General features: G+C 48.6%; 1 protein-coding gene across 1 annotated transcript in view; it reads right to left on the bottom strand.

The window, feature by feature from the left end:
- Positions 1 to 1,385: 1,385 nt before the first annotated feature.
- SPPL3 (signal peptide peptidase like 3) overlaps positions 1,386 to 18,482 on the bottom strand; it is a 119,819-nt gene continuing 102,722 nt past the window's right edge. The window contains exons 7-11 of the mRNA XM_027773083.1: positions 6,721 to 6,827; positions 6,130 to 6,293; positions 5,151 to 5,350; positions 3,635 to 3,744; positions 1,386 to 2,617 (exon numbers count right to left, since the gene is read on the bottom strand). Coding sequence (XP_027628884.1) covers positions 2,546 to 2,617; positions 3,635 to 3,744; positions 5,151 to 5,350; positions 6,130 to 6,293; positions 6,721 to 6,827 — 653 coding nt within the window. The 3' untranslated portion in view covers positions 1,386 to 2,545. The remainder of the gene's footprint in view (positions 2,618 to 3,634; positions 3,745 to 5,150; positions 5,351 to 6,129; positions 6,294 to 6,720; positions 6,828 to 18,482) is intronic.

Below are 18,482 nucleotides of genomic sequence, written 5' to 3'. Positions count from 1 at the left end.
TTATTAGTACGAGTGAGAATTTGAACACGTGGTTCTTTGGGGGACAAAGCTGCAACTCGGAAAACATGCGGAGCTGAAGGCAGATTTCTTAGGAAACCCCAGCCCCCGATAGGTGAGAAACCAGGCAGAGTTCGATGAAGACACAGTATAGCAGGAGGAGGGAAGGGCAGGGCAGGGACCGCGAGGAAGAATCTAGCGCTTACACTGTGACCTCCGGGCCACTCCAGCCCCAGTCTAAAGAACAGAGCTTCCAGAACTGGGGGAGATGCTAGCGTGTCTACAGCGGTTAATGTAAGAGAGAAATATTTGCAGTCCCCCTGCCTAGGTTTAAAGGGAGTGTTTTCAGGCCGTTGGAGGCCAGCAACTAGAATGTGAATGACATTCACAAGTCCTGTGTGGGTATTTACCCCTCTCCCAAACCACAGGAGAGAGGATGATTAAAAAATTAGGTTCTGTCTGGAATTTAATTTTTTAAAACATGTAAAGCCAAGTAAGAAAAATGAAAATGACCCGCTGCCAGGGTAAGCATCACTTCTACCCACTGGCACTCGCCCTTCATCCGAGGCACTGTGGAGCCCTCCCGCTTGCCGGGTCTGAGGGTCCGCCTGCCTCCTGGAGGGCAGAGGCGGAAGTGCGGGCTGTGGACTGCAGGTAGTCCGTGAGAACGCAGCTGCGCTTCAGTCGTCACCAAACCCAGGGGCGGTCTGAGTCCTGGGGAGGAGAGCAGCGCCGGATCTCTGGTATCTCCATGACCCAGATGACCAGATACGAGCCACAGGTGACCAAGTCTGGAGACAGGGTCTCCTATCAGGCTTCCGGAACAGACAGGGCAGATGGGAACTTTGGTTCCAACATCCAGAAGTGAAGGTGATGTGACAAAGGCAGTCACTTAGTGAAAACGAGATTCCTCGGCAGGATTCGAAGCCAGCAGAGGGCGCCAGCACTGAGTGCTCTGCCGACAGCCCGCCGGGCACCGCCTGGGAGTCCTGGCCACGGCGGCGCGGAGACGACGGCGGCAGGCCGGCGCGGCACGCGGGAGCAGCCGTAGGGAGACCAGCACACACAGGCCCTGCTCCGAGCTCACTCCAAGCTCCCCGTGAGGCATTCCCGGCCGGCTGCAGGTGCCTCTGCCTCTGAACACTGGGGATGTCAGCAGACAGGCTGCTCGGATGAGGGCAAGCGGATTTATACTAATTGCTACCAGGACTCTGGGCGCTCCAGCAGGACGACAGGACGGGGTCAGGTTCTAAGGGGACACATCAGCCTGTTCTTTCCCCAGTTCCTGGAACTTACCGCCCAGCTCGGAGGGGATTCTGACATTTGTCCCCGGTACCAGTTGTCACCACAGGTAAACCAAGACTATAATCACAACAGCAAGGACAGGGTTGTGTTGCTTTTTTCCTTTTTTTTTTCTCTTAAAGGAATGAGGGCATGGAAAATACAGCACACCAATGAAACAAAATGCCAAAAAAAAAAATACAAAAAAATAGAAAATAGAAAAATGTATTTACAAGTAGTACATTACTATGATCAGAAAGCACAAAGACACCTGCTGCTATATACATGCATCGGTTCAGGAAGCGACTAAGACCTTGTCGGGGAGAAGCCTGTGAAAGGGAAAGGGCCAAAAAGCTCTAACTTTTCATCCCTAATTTGCTACACTGATCAAAACCGAGTAAGTCTCGTAAAGTCCATGAATCTATCAGTACAAATGCTACGCCGGTTTCTACTGCAGGGTCGGTGGTGAAGGGGAGGGACAGCAGCTGATCCATGTACAGGAAGCCCGAGGAAACGGCCTACATGCTCGAAGTTACAGCAAGCCCTGTGCTACACAGCATGATCTTAGCAAGTTTGAACTGTTTATTCATATATATATATATCTGTGTGTGTGTGTGTGCATGTATAAAAACCGTGCCCTTGTTCACTGCCAACACAACATCTGGGTGGACATGAACTCATTACAACACATTCTCACGTGTATGTTGTAAGAAGTCACTCGATGTCTGTGGATTTAAGAAGTCACTTCACACCACAGAAAATATTTAATAAATCCAAAAAAAGGAAAGAAGAATATAACGACAGAAGAGCTTCTGTCTCAGTTCTCTGAAACTGAGTCCCCCATAGGAAACTGGTCCCAAAGTTCTTGGGGTTCACTGAAGAAATTCCGGTTTGCTAACTTTTGTCATCTTTTTAGTGTTCAAAAGTTCTGGAACGACTCCTTGCCGTTTTCAGTTTTTAAACAGTCCGATCTCCATTGCCCCGCAAGGTAACAGTCTGGTGCAGATCCATAAAAACGGGGAGGAAGGAGCGCTGGAGGGCCTGTCACTTCTGAAGGGACTCCACCTCCGCAACCGCAGAAAGGGCAGGAACCGAACGGGGCTCCAGGACCTCTCTGCCAACAAGCTCTCTTTAAATGCCAAGTCCAGTCCCACGGCAGTTCCTTAAACAGGTACGTCTCTCAGTACCAGACCGGCTCTAAGAGGGAACAAACCACGCGCTGAGAAGAGGACCACGCTGGCCCTTCTGGTCACTTCCGTGTGATCCATCATACCTCCAGGAACCGGGAGCTGCTGGACTTGGAGTGGAATGGCTCAGACCACATCCGCCGCAGGTCACCCTGGGAAAGCGAGGGGTCACCACGTTACACCGAAATGGGAAGCCAACAGGACCAGTCCTTTCTGAGCCCAGATCAGACTGCTGAGAGGTGTCGAAGAGCACTCAACTCTTACTCATTGAAAAGGAACCCGCCATTTTAGAACTTAATAGAAGTGCAGTTCACAGGCACCTTGAGCAAGAAAGGGCTTTTTACAATCTCTGTATTAGGTTGTCAGTAAAGTCATGAAATATTTTTCTATGCAAAACGCCATGCCATGTTTTTTCTTCATATAGAGAAACGTGTCATGACTTTGCCGATGGCCTAACAAGTTCTATCACTGACCAGTCAGGTGATCTAGGCAAGGTGATTAACCTCTACGTCTGTGAAATGGGGATGACGACACAAGTCTTTCTGTAATACAACACTCTCTCTAAATCTTTTCTTTTTCCTTTGGGGAGGTTTTTGCTATAGGGTGCGTGCACTCGCCGGAAAGACAGACAGAAAGCAAGAAATCACCCCCCAGGGGAATGGCCACACTGCAATCCCTTCTCCTCCATTCTCCTCTTTGAATCTTGGGCACACATGCACATGTGCCTGCCCTAAGTTTAAGATAATGGGTCCGGGACTCGAACTGCAGTCGACTACATGGGAGTCCAGCGACAGAGCTGTTATGCCATCTGCTGGTCCCCTTCTAAATCAAGTTTTTATCACACTGCCTCAATAGCAGCAAATCTTTCTTGATCACTTCCAAATTTTAAAGCAAAATATTAAAAATAGTGTTAGGTGGCATTGGGCACTGTTTTCAGGAGAAGCAGGAAGCCTGCAGAGGTGGGCTCTTGGGATTTTCCTCAAGCCAGGACCAGGTGGTCCAGGACCAGGCGGTCTGTGGTCTAGCTTGTTAGCCAGGTGAGCATCCAAAGCACAGCAAGACCTAGCGCTCAGGGGCTCAGGCAGAACCACCCCTACTCAGGACAGTAAGCCCCCGGGCATAAGGTAGATGCCAACTTACTGCTTCCCGTTTCTAACCACTTCTCTTACCTTTAAATAGGCCATTGTGAGGAGTGGCAATAAGGTAAATGGCACCAAATAGAGAAGGGCGGGCTGGGCGGCTCGGTGAATGCGGGATGCCACGGTAGCAGTGAGCAGACCTGCGAAGGCAGACAGACATTCGTGAGTGGCTTCACAGGGCCAGCCCGAGAGGGCCTCTGTCACCTGGTTGCTGTTGGCAAAATGCTGAAAGTGTGTACATCTAATGGGACAGGCTCCATCCTAAGGATAGGGTGCAACTTCACAGCTTTAAAAACCTACAACTCCGAGCACTTTGATTGGCTCAGGTCCCGCTCCTTGCTCAGGTTCCTGGGCTCATGCCCCTCTTTAGCTGTCTCCTGTGGTGTGTGATATTGGACTTAGAGGTAAAAGACGTTGGGTTGATGTTCCAACTCTGCTACTTTTTATTTTGGAAGAGATTTTAGCTATAGGGTGCGTGTGTTTGCTGGAGAGACAGAAACGGAAATGTGAGAAATCACCTCCCTTCTCCTCCAATCTCCTCTTGGGGCTTTGAGCATGCATGTACATATGCCTGGTATAAATGTCAAGTTGCAGGGTCTGGGACCCGAACTGTATTAGACTACACGGGAGTCCAGTGCCTGCTTAACCACTGCACCACTGCCTTGAGTAGTCATCTAACCTGGGTTTAGGCCTCTTAACTCTTGACACCTCAGCCTGCTCGTCTAACGGAAAATACCACCTGCTCTGCTGTCAGTTTTTGGCTTGAGATGAACTCGTGGATGAGATGCTGATGGTAAGAGGAGGCTGGAGGCGAGAGAGATGCTCTTTTCCACTCATCTGCAGTAGCAGGTGCAGACAGGCTACCACTATTCCAGGCCTAAGCCAAACTGTCCCTTCCTGCCTGCTTATAAGTGAGTTGGCTAGAGACAAATTGGTCTGAGGAGAGTCCTAGGCCACAGGTGGCAGAAGTGCCAAAATGAATGAAGGCCAATCTGTTTAATAAACATGATGTTCACTGAACTCAAGTAGTGGAGCCGCTGGAGAAGTCAGATCCAAGGTGGTGACTGTGGTTTGAAGCCCCAGACCAGGAGGCCAAAAACACGCTGGACACACACGAGTGTCAAAATCCAGCAGGCTAGGGTAGGGGGCTGCAGCATGACTGGACCCTGTGGAGGGTGCCCCTCCGTCCCTCGTCCTGCCCTCTCTGTGTGCATGCATGTGCTCTATCCTGAATAAAGGGGGGAAAACTCGAGAGGGAGATTTAAGCAGAGAATAAGCCTGGAGCGCTGCACCATGTCCTTTGAGGACTGCCCATGCTCTGCCCATGGTGTGCTTCAGACATGCTGCTGGACGGGGGACCAGGCATCTGGCATGGAAGCCACTTATCACGCCAGGGGCCAGGAAAGGTTCTTTGTTGTCTAACACAGCCAGAGCCGCTGCTCTCCTCCCGCCCAGTGTTTGCAGCTACAGGACCTGATTTAATTCCACAGCTTGGAGGGCGGCCAGAGGGAGGGGACTGTCCGCAGTCTCCCTGGTGCTCTCTTACCTACGAAGTAGCCGATGAGGGTGCAGTGAAAGTAGGAGACCTTCTGCATTCGCCCAGAGATGTTGGCAGGTCCCGAGGCTCCGCAGGAGTCGCCGCTGGCTTGTTTTTTGTAGTTGTCATACCGAAGAACGAAGCACAACAGGAGCCCGGGCATCACAATGTCCCCAATGCCCAACATGGAGAAGTGACTACCCGTGGAGCTGGAAGGCAGGTCTCTATGTTAGACATGCCACATTCTGCAGTCCCGTTTCAACTGGTGCTGGGCACAGCCCGTCACCCCTCTAAGTCAGCCCGTGGAGCTGGAAGGCAGGTCTCTACGTTAGACACGCCACATTCTGCAGTCCCGTTTCAACTGCTGCTGGGCACAGCCCGTCACCCCTCTAAGTCAAAGAACTTGACTGAGTGGGGCTGGAAATCTCTACTGCCTGAACACCACTGGTTTGTGAGTTTCGACATTTGAAAGCCACGAGAAGGCTAGCAGGGCTCCAGCCTGCCTCTCAGTGCCGTGGAAGAGATCTGCTTAAGCGCTACCTTCTCAGGAATGTCAAGCGATTCATTGTCTGTGACACTGCTGAGACTTCAAATAAACACCTGACTACTGTCAGACATGAAAGATTAAAACAGCACATTAATTTTGCCCAGATTATATTACTGAGAACAATGTAATTTTATCATTTGAACATATAAATGTCTCGGAGGTTAAAGGAAGATCCAGGTTTTCCTGTTGATTCCCTCCAATCATCTGTAAGCAGCAGGAAGAGTAAGGTATGGCTGCGCGGGTCAGTGGTAAAGCAGCACCCGCTCCACTGATGGCTCTGAAGTCAGTATTCACGTCCTCGTCTCCTCGCTTGTTCTATGGGGCCATGACTCACACCCTTTCCAGTGCAGGATTATAATTTCCACGACAAAGGACAGGCTCAAAAGACAAGGAGGGCCTATGGTGACTGTCACAGGATGAGACCTGACAGGCCTGTCTTACCTTGGGAAGACCAGTTTTCCAGGCAGAGAGAGGCGAGGAACATCACGCCCAACGTTGGGCCCCAGGTGGAGCTTCCGGGACAGAACGTCGAGGGGATTGTCCGCCGGCTGCGTGGCCACCTTCACCATGACGTTGCTATTGAAGATGTAGGCTGAGAAGAATACCTGTCCAAGTGGAGAGAAGCCATTACCAAAGGGAGCAGGAAGCAAGCTGCTTTCGTGGTTAAGTGGCCTCTTTGTGGTTGAGCGTGGTCTCAGAATACTGCAACAGCAGTGTTTCCCTGGCATGCCTTGAGGAAAAATTCTTTGTTCACTGTGTGCTTGGAGATTTCGGCACTTGTCTCCACGCCCAAAGATTACTCTTACTGGGTGTGCTCTGTCGTCCTGCGGAGAGTCTCACACACTGCCTACTGCATTACATCTCAGCAAGCAAAAGGCCGAGGCAGACGCCTGAGCGCCCGCCTTCTACCATGGACGGTTCGGGACCAGAGGGAGAGGTTGGATGTGGCTGGGTAAGCCAGACTTTGGACACTGACAGCTCAGTTCAATTAAACACAAAGGAGAGCGGGGGCTTCCCAGGAAACATGCTTACCCAAAAGACATCATAGATCAGAAGCCCTGAGAGAAGCAGGCAGGAGACCTTGAGGCTCGGCAGGCGGACGAAGGCGATCATGGCGACACAGAGACCCATGGCCAGAGCTGGGGAGGAGACAGCACGGACAGTCAGGCTGAGGGCTCAGGCTTCCACAGGCTCATCAGCTCATTGACCTGACAGTCTGCAGGCCCTTCCGAAACCAGGGGCACCTGCGCTTGCCCAGCGTGTCTACCCCACTGACGAGGTGCCCACTGCAGCTCGCCTGGACTGCCGGTCAGTCTGCGGAGATCCTTTTCCTCACGGTATACAGGCGCTCGGCTGCTGGAGCCCCAGGAGATGGCTGTTTTGGGCCATCCAGCTGTAAGCCGGGCTCAGGGGTCACACTGAGCTCTCACTTCCTGCCTTCCCCCAGGCTGTGGAAGCGTTGTCCCTGCTCCTGGCTTTAACGCACACCCAAGCTTCCCTCCCTTTCACTCACCCAGGGACACGGCTGCACCGATTCAGTCCCTTCTCCTTGCTGATCTTTTCCCATCAATATACAAAAGATTCTAACATGCATATACGACTTGTCCTAAAAAAAATCTCTGGAATAATAGGAATGTACATTTTTTAAAAATTTTTCTTGACTGGGAACCAGCTATCACCCCATTTCTCTGGTTTCTCTTACAGCAAAGGCCCTCAATAGGGTTGCTGAAATAGGCTGTTCTCAATTATTTTCTTCCCTTTAAAAACAAATTCTGGGCTAGTAGGTGGCATGGTGGTTAAGGCACTGGACTCCTACACGGTTGACTGTAGTTTGAGTCCTGGAGGCTTGCTTTCTCACCCCCCCGCCCCCCTCTGGTGAACACACGTGCCCTATAGCAAATTAAATAATAAGTGAAATTAATTCTTTACAAAAAAAGTCAACTCCATGGGTCCAGCAGATGGCATAATGGCTCTATCACTGGACTCCCATGTAGCTGACTGACCACAGTTCAAGTCCTGGACCTGACAGTTAATTAAACTCACGCTGGGTGCATGCACGCATACCCAAAATCCTGAGAGGAGAATGGAGAAGGGATTGTGGCATGGCCATCCTGCTGGGGTTGATCTCTTGCTGTTTCTGTCTTTCTGGCACGCACATGTGCCCTACAGCAAAAATCTTCCACCAAAAAAACCCCACAAAAAACCATGTTGGGAGTGTGTGCATGTGTGCCCAAAATCCCAAGAGGAGAATGGATAAGAAGGAATTATGATGTGGCCATCCCCCCGGGGGTGATTTCTTGCTTTCTATCTCTCTGGCAACTGCGTGCACCCTATAGCAAAAATCTCTTAAAACAAAAAAAAGTAAACTTATTACAAAAGCATTAACTGCATTATAGAGACCCAGAGAGTATAGTCAAGAAAGAAAAAATGTTTTTTGAGAGGTTTTCGCTATAGGGTGCATGCACTCACTGGAGAGACAGAGACAGAGAGACAGAAAGCGAGAAATCCCCCCCAGGGGGGATGGTCACGCCGCAATCCCTTCTCCTCCATTCTCCTCTCGGGATCTTGGGCACGCACGCACACACACCCGGCGTGAGATTTAAGCCACCGGGCCCACGACTTGAACCGCGGTCGACTACGGGGGAGTCCAGCGACATAGCCATTACGCTAACTGCTGGTTCCCAGTCAAGAAAAATATTAATTATCTTCCCCCCAATTTTTTTCTTACTGAAAAATGGGCACATGTGTTCGCCAGAGGGACAGAGAACAAGAAATCAGCCCCCAGGGGACTGTGTGTGTGGGAATGGCCATGCTGCAATCCCTTCTCCATTCTCCTCTAGGGATATTGGGCATGCATCCACATGCACCTGGCATGAGTTTTAAGTCACCAGGTCCTGGACTCAAACCACAGTTGGCCATGTGGTAGTCCAGCACCTTAACCAGTATGCCATCTGCTGACCCTCAGAATTTCTCTTAAAAAAAAAAAAAATAGTGCCGGGAGAGAGAACATGAGAAGGCACCTGCCAGGGAGGATGACCACACTGCAATCCCTTCTCCTCTTGGGATTTTGGGCATGCACATACATGCGGCTACTGTATTTTTCAGGCTCTCAGTTCCAAGACTCAAACCATGGGGGATCCAGCTGCATTAACCACCATACTATCTGGTTTGCATCACTTTTTTTTTTTTTTTTGAGAGAGAGATTTTTGCTATAGGGCTTGTGTAGTCACCACAGAGAGAGAGAAAGTGAGAAGTCACCCCCTTGGGGGATAGCCATGCCACAATCCCTCCTCAGCCATTCTCCTCTCGGGATTTTGGATACACTTGCGTACACATACCTGGTCTGAGTTTCAAGCTGCCAGGTCTAGGATTCAAAGCATGGTCCGACATGTGGGAGTCCAGTGCCTTAACCACTATGCCACCTGCTAGCCCCCACAATCTCCTCAAAACCAACAGTCTTGTTTCCATTTCTGTAAACTTCCATATCATTTCATTTCAGTCCTCTAATATACTCCAAAAATGTCGTTTCTGGCTGATTTGTCTGAGCCAGTATTCACATCCAGGACCTGTGCATCTATATGACATCTTTTGCATTTTTTTCTTTTTTTCAATCTGGCAAAGTTTTTTCTTAAAAGTTTGCTATAGGTCATGTGTGTGTGCTTGAGAGAGAGAGGGGCCAGCAGGTGGCATCGTGGCTCAGGAGCTCGACTCTCACATGGTCAACTGTGGTTTGAATCCCAGACTCATTGTCTTGAACCTCATGCTGGGCACATGCCCAAAATCCTGAGAGGAGAATGAGGAGAAGGAATTATGGTATGGCCATCCCCCTGGGGTGTGTGTGTGTGTGTCATTTCTCACTTTCTCTCTGTGTCTCTGGTGAGTACATTCACCCTATAGCCCCTGCCCCCCAAAAAGAACCCCCACAAAAATACCCCAAAAAACTTAAAAAAAAAAATCTTAAAAACAAGAAAAAGGGGGGGGGAAGAGCCCCTCCCCCAGGGGGCTGGCCAAGTTGCAATCCCTTCTCCTTCATCCTCTCTGAGGATTTTGGGCACAAACGCAGCACATGGGCCTGATGTGTTTTTTTTCTCTGAGAGATTTTTGTTATAGGGTGCTTGTGCTCACCAGAGGAACACAGAGACACAAAGTGAGAAATCACCCCCCCCCCCAGAGGGGATGACCATGCCACAATCCCTTCTCCTCCATTCTCCTCTTGGGATTTTGGGCACACATGGCATGAGTTTTAGCCTCCAGGTCTGGGACTTGAACCTTAGTCAGCCATGTGGAGTCCAGCGATGTAACCATTATGCCATCTACTAGTTTTTCAAGCCACTAGGTCCAGGACTCAAACCAGGCAGTCGGCCACGTGGGCCCACCATGCCACCTGGCTGGCCCAGGCAGTCTCTTCAAATCACTGAAGACCTAAGTCGTTTGTCCTATAGAATGCAGAACTGGTGGGTTTTTCCTGGTGTTTCTCCCTGTGTTGGCTGGCTTTCCCTGCATTTCCTCCAAGTTAGATGCCGTCATCTGAAGGACTAGGTCACTTCTAGTCACTCTCTTGTGGCCACTGTCCCGAGGGCTTTCCTCCCTCCCTGTCACGCCACTGACAGCGCTCCTCAGGACTGCTGAGGCTCCTCTCATTGCCAAGTGCAGTCATCACCTCTGACCTCATCTCATTTGACCGTTCTGCAGCAACCCCCCAGCTGATGGCTCCCAGGACACTGTGTGCTCCTGGCTCCTCCGTCTCACTGGCCATTGCCAACCAGGCATCTCTGTATCTCTTCCCCAGTTCCCAGACCTCCTTGAGCCTGTCTTCCAATCTTTATTCTTACCTCCACTCACACCTGTGGTGGTCTTGTCCAATCTTGAGGCCTTAGAGACTATTTTACATGTTGTTAACTGGCAGGTTTTTTACTCGTTATTCATGATTGTGTGTGTGTACGCACATGAGAGTGCGAGAAAGGGGAGAGGGAGGAGCAGCACCCTCCACAGGATGTGGTCAATACCGCAATCCCCTTACACATGTACTCAGAGGGTTTTATGGGCTGACTGGCCAGAGGATTTGAACCATGGGACTCAGCTACCGTTGAGCAGTACGTTACTGCCATGCCTCAGAGCCAGCCCAGCTGGCACATTTTTATTTCCTGTCTGTACTTTTTTGTTTTAATATTTATTTATTCATTCATTTATTTTAATTTGACCAGAGAGAGATACAGAGAGTGAGGGAAAGTGAGAAAGCAAGCCACCAGGTCCAGTATTTGAACCACAGTCAGCCATGTGGGAGTGTCCAGCACCTTAACCACCATGCCACCCGCTGGTCCCCTCCTGCCTGTACTTCTAAGACCTCTCAACTCAAACATCAATCAGGCCACATATATAAAAGTAAATACATTTAAAAAATTATATTAATATGTACATATTTTAAGACTTTAATTCCATTTGTTATTAACATTTTTAAAATTTAACCAGAGAGAGAGAAAAGGAAAGTAAGAAAGCAAGTCGCCAGGTCCGGGACTCAAACCACGGTTGGCCATGTGGGAATCCAGTGCCCCTAACCACGCCACCTGCCAGCCCCATGGCCTGATATATTTACTTGCACACTGAACAGGCCTCTCAAATCTATCCTGAGCTCGGTTCTTCTCTAGACTGGTTCTCACTGCAGCTTCCATCCCATGACCAGTTGTGCAGACCGCAATCAGTGGTCACTGACTCCTTTGTCTGCCTCACCCCTGCCTGCCGGGCACAAGCCACCATTGTCTCTCGCCTGGACTGCTGCAGTAACCGCCCGCTCACTGCTCTGCCGCATCTTGCCCCACAGTCTCTCCACAAGGCAGACAGAAGGGTCTTCTGAAACCCTAAGTCAGGTTTCACCGGTCCCTGTGCAAAACCCTGAACAACTTTTCATGCAGAATTGAACTGCAGTTTTCACACGAGTGACAGCTCCTACCGCCTGTCACCCTAGTTACCTTTTCCCAGCAGTCCCCTGTTCGGCAAACATCGCCTCATCACTCCTCCTCGGACGTGCCCAGCATGTATCCATTTTGGTGCCTTGGCCCTTGCTGTGCCCTATGCCAGGAACATCCTGTCACAAAATCCACCTGGCTCTCTCCCTCATCTTCCTCAGGTGTTCGGTTTCAACGACAGCTGAAATTACATTGAAACCATCCTTCCTCCCTACCCTTATTTCTTCTCTGCACCTCTCCAATATTTGAGTTAGTCGTCGTTTTGAAATTCTCAACTCCAATGGAAGCTCCTTGGGGACAGGGTTTGGCACTTCAACCCTAGAGTCTGGGGCCCAAGGCCCCTCCCCACCTGCAGGTCTCCTCTACCTTTCTGAAAACAGGCCAGATTAGCCACAGCTCCCGACGGGTTCCTGTGCTGGGGGAGTATCCGACTCCCTGTGCGCTTCACAGTCCCTCCTGCTGCTCTGTGCTCCAGCCAGCCCAAGGCAGTCGCACCCCAGCACGTGCTGAGCTCCTCCATACTCGACCCCGAGGCCTACTTCCTGGCTTCTTCATCTGGAAAATTCACCACACTTCCTCAGGGAGTCTTTCCTGATCTCACTGGAGTCAGTAGAGTTTATTCTCTACGGTGCCACAGAACTACCGTTCTCCTCAGCCTTCCATTCTACGACAGCATGACTACTTACATACAAGTGAGCTTACTCTCTGCGCTAGCTGACTGTGAGCTACTGGTAGACAGAAACCGTGTCTTACTCTGTGGGTCCCTAGTACTTCACAGAGTAGACATTAAACACTCGCTAAATGAATGAAAAAATAAATGAAAAAAACATGTTCTGGGGGGCCAGCAGGTGGTGCACTAAGGCACCGGCCTTCCACATGGCTAGCGGCAATCAGAGTCCCAGACCCTGAGGTTTGCTTTCTTACCACCCCCCCACCCCTGGTCTCTCCCTGGTGAGTGCACATGCCCTATAGTAAAATTTAAATAAAAATTTTAAATATTTAAAAAAAGTTCTATTCAATTTCTGAATTATTCTAAGTAAAAAAAAGAGTCAGGGCCAGCAGATGGCGTTAATGGTTATGTTACTGGACTCCCGCGTAGTTGACCACAGTTTGAGTCCTGGACCCAGTGGCTTAAAACTCACGCCAGACGCGTGTGCGTGTGTGCCCAAAGTCCCAAGCAGAAAATGGGGGAGGAGGGATTACTGCATGGCTGTCCCCAAGGGGTGATTTCTCACTTTGTCTTTCTGTCTCTCTAGGGAGTGCATGCACCCTAGGGCAATAATCTCACTATAGAAAAACAAGTGTCTTATCAGATGTATAAACATAATTTGTGGTAAGCTGTCAATGTACGTAACAAAGCGGATAAATTCAGTGGTTTGGCAGACCCTGGACACATCGACTAATATCTAGCGAGTTCCTGCTGTGTGTTTGGTGTTGCTTAACCCAGAAGAGGAGAAAAGAATGCCCACCCCTGTAACAGAGAAGGGCCAGAAAAACGACAGCAAAACTAAGAACCAAATAGATACTTTCGGGGCCAGAAGGTGGTGTGGTGGTTAAAGTGCTGGACTCTCATATGGCAGACTGTGGTTTGAATCCTAGACCTGGCAGCTTGTTTTCTCTCTCGTGTGCTGGTAAACACATGTGCCCTATAGCAAATTAATCATAATAAATTAAAAATTTTATAAAACAGATACATTTTTTTTAAAGAATTATTTTATTTTTAACTTTATTTAGTATTAATATCATTATTATTTTTCAGTTTGATCAGAGAGAGAGAGAGAGAGAGAGGAAGTGAGAAAGCAAGCCACCAGGTCCGAGACCTGAACCATGGTCAGCCATGTGGGAGTCTAGCGCCTTTAACCACCATGCCGCTTGCCAGCCCTGATACATTATTGTTATCAAGCTCCACTGAGTTCCACAGGGTACACAGCACTGTGAATTTTCAAGAAATGTCAATACATAATTTCTGACTTCATAGTAACATAAGGCTGCTCATTAAACTAGGGTTTCCTTTAGTTTTTTTAAAAAAGATTTTATCTGTCATTGTTTAATTTGCTACAGGGCACAGGTACTCACTCAACAGAGAGAGAGAGATTGGGAGGAGAGGGGAGTGAGAAAGGAAGCCACCAGGCCCAGGACTAGAACCAGTCAATCATGTGGGAGCCCAAGGCCTTAGCCACTATACCACCTGCTGGCCGTCCCTTAATTTTTAAAATGAAAACAGAACCAAACTGGTAAACTGTATATAAATTCATATCACTTGAAATGAATGTGTTTAACCTGTTAGGGTCAATTAGGTTTTGCAAAACTCAGATATCAAGGCCGCACAGGGAAGACTGAAGTATGCATTCAGGGGGTGGAGAGATGGACCTAACGCCTGTGCTCTAATCAACTCAGGATGGGATCTCCCGTTATAGTTTCTAGGAAGCAAGTGCTTATGTTGTGAAATAATGAAGAGGACATTCACGGGCTGGAGCACAACAGTGGTCAGTGGTGGGTGGGAAGCCCACGGTCGAGGCCGGGCAGCGAGGACCAGTGAGCGGGTGAAATACAGGCTGTGTGGAAGCACTGCTCCTGGGCTTCCTAGTCAGTGCGTACGTGGGCTGCAAAGCACCCAGTGAACAAAGGCAGACATAAAAGGCCCAACATGGAGACAGTGTTTGTGATGTGAGGGTCAGAGGACTGACTGATGTCTCACCAGATGACCAAAAGTGGGGCAGGGAGACCAACAGGACAGAGAAGCCCAAGAGCAGGCTCTGAGGCCTACATTTTTATGCTTCTGTCGCACACATGGATGACTCTTCCATTCCTACACTTTTCTATTCAATTTGCCACAGAAGTGATTTAATCCTGAACTTGCAGAAGCCTGCAGAGGTCACGTGGTCTAAGCAGCAGCTTGCTGGTTTGTCACTCACTTTACACTAATCCTACCCCACCTGGCCTGAATTAAACACAGGAAAGACAGAACGGCTCAGTGACAGGGTTTGCCATGACTTCAGACAGTGCCATCCCATCTAAGCCTTCAAAACGAGAAAATCCGGGTTGGTTTCCACTTTTTCGGTCTTTCATCACGTCCACGCATGTGCGGCCTGTCGGGGTCGCTCTCACTGTGACTGCGGCTCTGGGCCTTGCCTCCAACACTTGCCTCCAACACTTGCCTACGATTAAATGTTTTCCTCCCGCCACTCTCCCTCAGTCATTCCTCACTGCCACTGTCAGCAGTCTGTTCCGGTCACTTCCTGCCTACAGTCACTAGGTGCTCCTCTCTGAGGTGAGTGAGTCTGTGATCACACTGCATGACCAGAGAGGAGCCGCCAAGTGGCCCTCCTCAGGCTGTCGTCCTCGCTCCCCTTCCTCGGCCCGTTCCTCCTCCCAGCTACACGTGGTTGAGCTTCAGCCTCTTTCCAGTCACGCCATCAGTCTCCCCACTGAGTCTAAGTTCTGTGTACACAAGCAGAGCCATCCCTTTCGGCTCTCTCCGAGAAGGTTCTTAGCTGACGTCTGCTGAATGAGGAACACCCCTGCCGCCAGGTGAACATGGCCACACGCCGCGTCACAGCCCAAGCACACCCTGACTTCTCACCCAGTCTGGCTGCAGTGTCAGTCATGTGGGATCCAGCTGCCTTTCCCACTCCATCGCTGGCCAGCCCCTTAGGTCTCTCTAGGCCAAAGTAAATGGGTGCTATCTTCCCTCGGCTCCTTGCTGCTTAATAAACTCCCTGATCTCTCCCCAATAGCTTTACCAATAAGCTGAGCTTACAGATAAGTAAATGACGAATTTAGCTACTTAGCTGGAGATATTTTCAATTACTGTCATCTCTGTATCACCTTGTCTTCAGCAGGGACAGGGACAAAGACAATGACCCCAAACTGAGCCACAGCATTTTCTACCTAGACTACATAACCTGTTAAGTTTTATGTGGGGCTCACATTCTAAGATATAGACTCTTCCGACAGACATGCCTGTGCGGTCTAAGTGCCAGAGCCTAGCATCTTAAAATAAGGAAAAAAGAAAATCAACTGGTAGATTTCTGGCACTAAACGTTTCTGACCATAGGTTACTAGCAACTGCTATGAAACTCTAGTGGGGGGTGGTGGCCTGGACCAGACACCTGAGAGCCAATGCTGACAGGAGCTGGGGGCACTGGCTCAAGGGCCCCGGAGCACGAGGCCTGAGTACTCAAGGCTCCTCAGCGTCTGTTCCCACCTGCTGTCAGCCCTTTTAATCCTCCTGGATGTAAAAGGCTAATGTGTCAGAAGAAACAGAGGGTAATGAACAGCTCTAGATTTCAGTTCAAGAAAACTCGGACATTTGTTCTTAGAATGAATACTTAGTATGGATAGCCTTGAAATAATTTATCAACCTTTTTTACTCTAAGTTCAAAAAACAGGCTTTGACTAAGAAAATCTCATTTAAAAAAACACAACTACCAAATCTAAGTGCTTAAGTGATTTGATTCTGCTGAACTCTGGAATAATTTCTATGTCAGAGAGCAACGGGTCTCAGTAATGGTACAGACCACAGCTAGAAATCTACATTACCCTGACAGCAGGAAACACACCAGACACACGGTTAACACTAGGCAAAGACACAGACAATGAAAAGATGCAGTTTCTCTCTTTAAATGTTTTACCATAGGCCGAGTGTGGCTTGCTGGAGAGAGCGACATACTGTGAGGGGGAATGTGAGAAATCACCACTGGGGGATGACCATGCCACAATCTCTTCACGTTTTCCTCCTGGGATTTTGCACATGCATGCACACACATCTGGCGTGATTTTAAAGTCACCAGGTCCAGGACTAGAACTGTGGTTGGCCATGTGGGAGTCCTGCGACATAACCACTATGCCATTTGCTGGGACCCTCTTTCTCTTTTTTAAAGGGAAGCTGTACACATGGTCACAAGGGCAGTGTAACCAGTGCACTGGTAGGAAGGAGAGATCTTCGGACAAGTAAATATTAGGAACCTACGATGGTAGAAAACACTGTGAAATTCTGCTGGTTAGGTTTCGAGAAGCCTTGCTGAACACTCAGAAACCACGTCCAGCTGTCCAGTCAAATGCACAATGGAAATGTGCTTCCACTAGAGGTCACTCGGGAAATAAAGTTCATCCAATTGTGTACCGACTGCAGTCTGGAGAAGAAACTCCTACAGTCAGATGAGCTCTGCGTGCGTGCGACTGAGAGTTGCTCACCCTGCTGTTCCTTAGTCTAATAAGCTTATCTTTACCCCTCACTGAAGCGGTCTGACGAAGGAAATTCATGTTTCAGACGGCTGTGTGAATCTGTTTATCTTCAAAAGAATGTCACTTCTATCATGCTAACCTTTACCTTTTTAGTGACTTAGTACTAATGTATACTTTTTCTGTTCTGTGCAACACTAGGGATGAGTATAAAGAAAACCTTACCCCACCCCCAAAAAAGGAGAAACAAACAAAAACTAAAAAACAAAAAACTGCACCCCCGAGCCAGCCAGTGGTGTGATGGTTAAACAGTTGGATCCAACATGGCCAACTGTGGAGTTTGAGTCCTGGACCTGACAGCTTGAAAAACACACTGGGCATGTGTGCCCAAATCCTGGGAAGAGAAGGGACTGTGGTGCAGTCACCACAATTTCTCACTTTCCTTCTGCTTTTTTTTTTTTACTTATTTATTTATTCATTTTAGTATTTATTTATTTGTTTTGATTTTCAGGTCTGGGACTTGAATCAGTTAGCCATATGGGAATCCAGTGCCTCAACCACCATGCCACCTGTTGTCCCCTCCTTCTCCCCCAACCCCTTTCTCTTTGGTATCCTATGGAAAAAACCTAAAAAGCAAAAAAACTAGGGACCAAACCTGTGAGAATCAGCAAACATGAATTACTAAACAGATCAGGCAGTGGTGGTTCTGATTTTGCCTTCTCATTTTGATTCATTAAGGGTCCATATGTACATCTAAAGGATAACTTAGTCTGCAAGCTCAATGAACCATTTTTGGGTTTTAATAGCTTGGGATATGGTAGTACTCAAAAACAGTGAACTACTACATGATGACAAATATACATAACATATACATGTAGAAACAGAAAAGAAAAACAATAATCACAATTTGTTTCTGTTTTTTGTCTTTTTTTTCTGTTCCTTTGTTGTTGTTTCTCTCTCTCTTTTGCATTTTCTTTTTTCTTGTTTCTCCACTCTTCAATATCCATTTAATGTGTTTCAAAATGGATCTAAGGGCACTGTAGCGAAACATCCAAATATATTAGGGTTAACACATTACTCAATATCTACTGAATCTGCTGCACAAAGCGATCAAAACAGAACGGCAAAGAGATTCCAGATCACCTCTTTCTGCTTGCTCCTGAACATTCAGATTGAACTTCAAGAATTTGAAAGAAAAACACCATCCATCAGATGACTAGAAATCACCACAGGGCCATAATATGGGAAAGCAAGAAAATACCTCTTCAAGGGAAAAGAATAACTCCTCTTCATCCACAGACAGTTCAATGCAAATCATGGAAATATCTGAAAAGGATTTAGAACATTCATAATGGCAAAGCTAACAGAGATGGAAGAGAATAGAAACAATCAACTGCTAAAGAGAAAGGAGAAAGAAGCTGACGAGTTCCAGGAGGTGAGGAAATTCTTGCAAGATCTAAAAGAGGAACTACGCACTTTAAAAAAGAATGAAACATGGGAACCAGCAGTTAGCGTAATGGCTATGTCGCTGGACTCCCACGTAGTCGACCGCGGTTCGTGTCCCGGACCCGGTGGCTTAAAACTCACGCCGGGCGCGTGTGCGTGCGTGCCCAAGATCCCGAGAGGAGAATGGAGGAGAAGGGATTG

Source organism: Tupaia chinensis, unplaced genomic scaffold (genome assembly GCF_000334495.1).
Source record: "Tupaia chinensis unplaced genomic scaffold, TupChi_1.0 Scaffold000320_1, whole genome shotgun sequence".
Classification (NCBI taxonomy): Eukaryota; Metazoa; Chordata; class Mammalia; order Scandentia; family Tupaiidae; genus Tupaia; species Tupaia belangeri.
The sequence above is the reverse complement of the archived record's forward strand: the minus strand, read 5'-3'. Positions and strand labels throughout refer to the sequence as shown.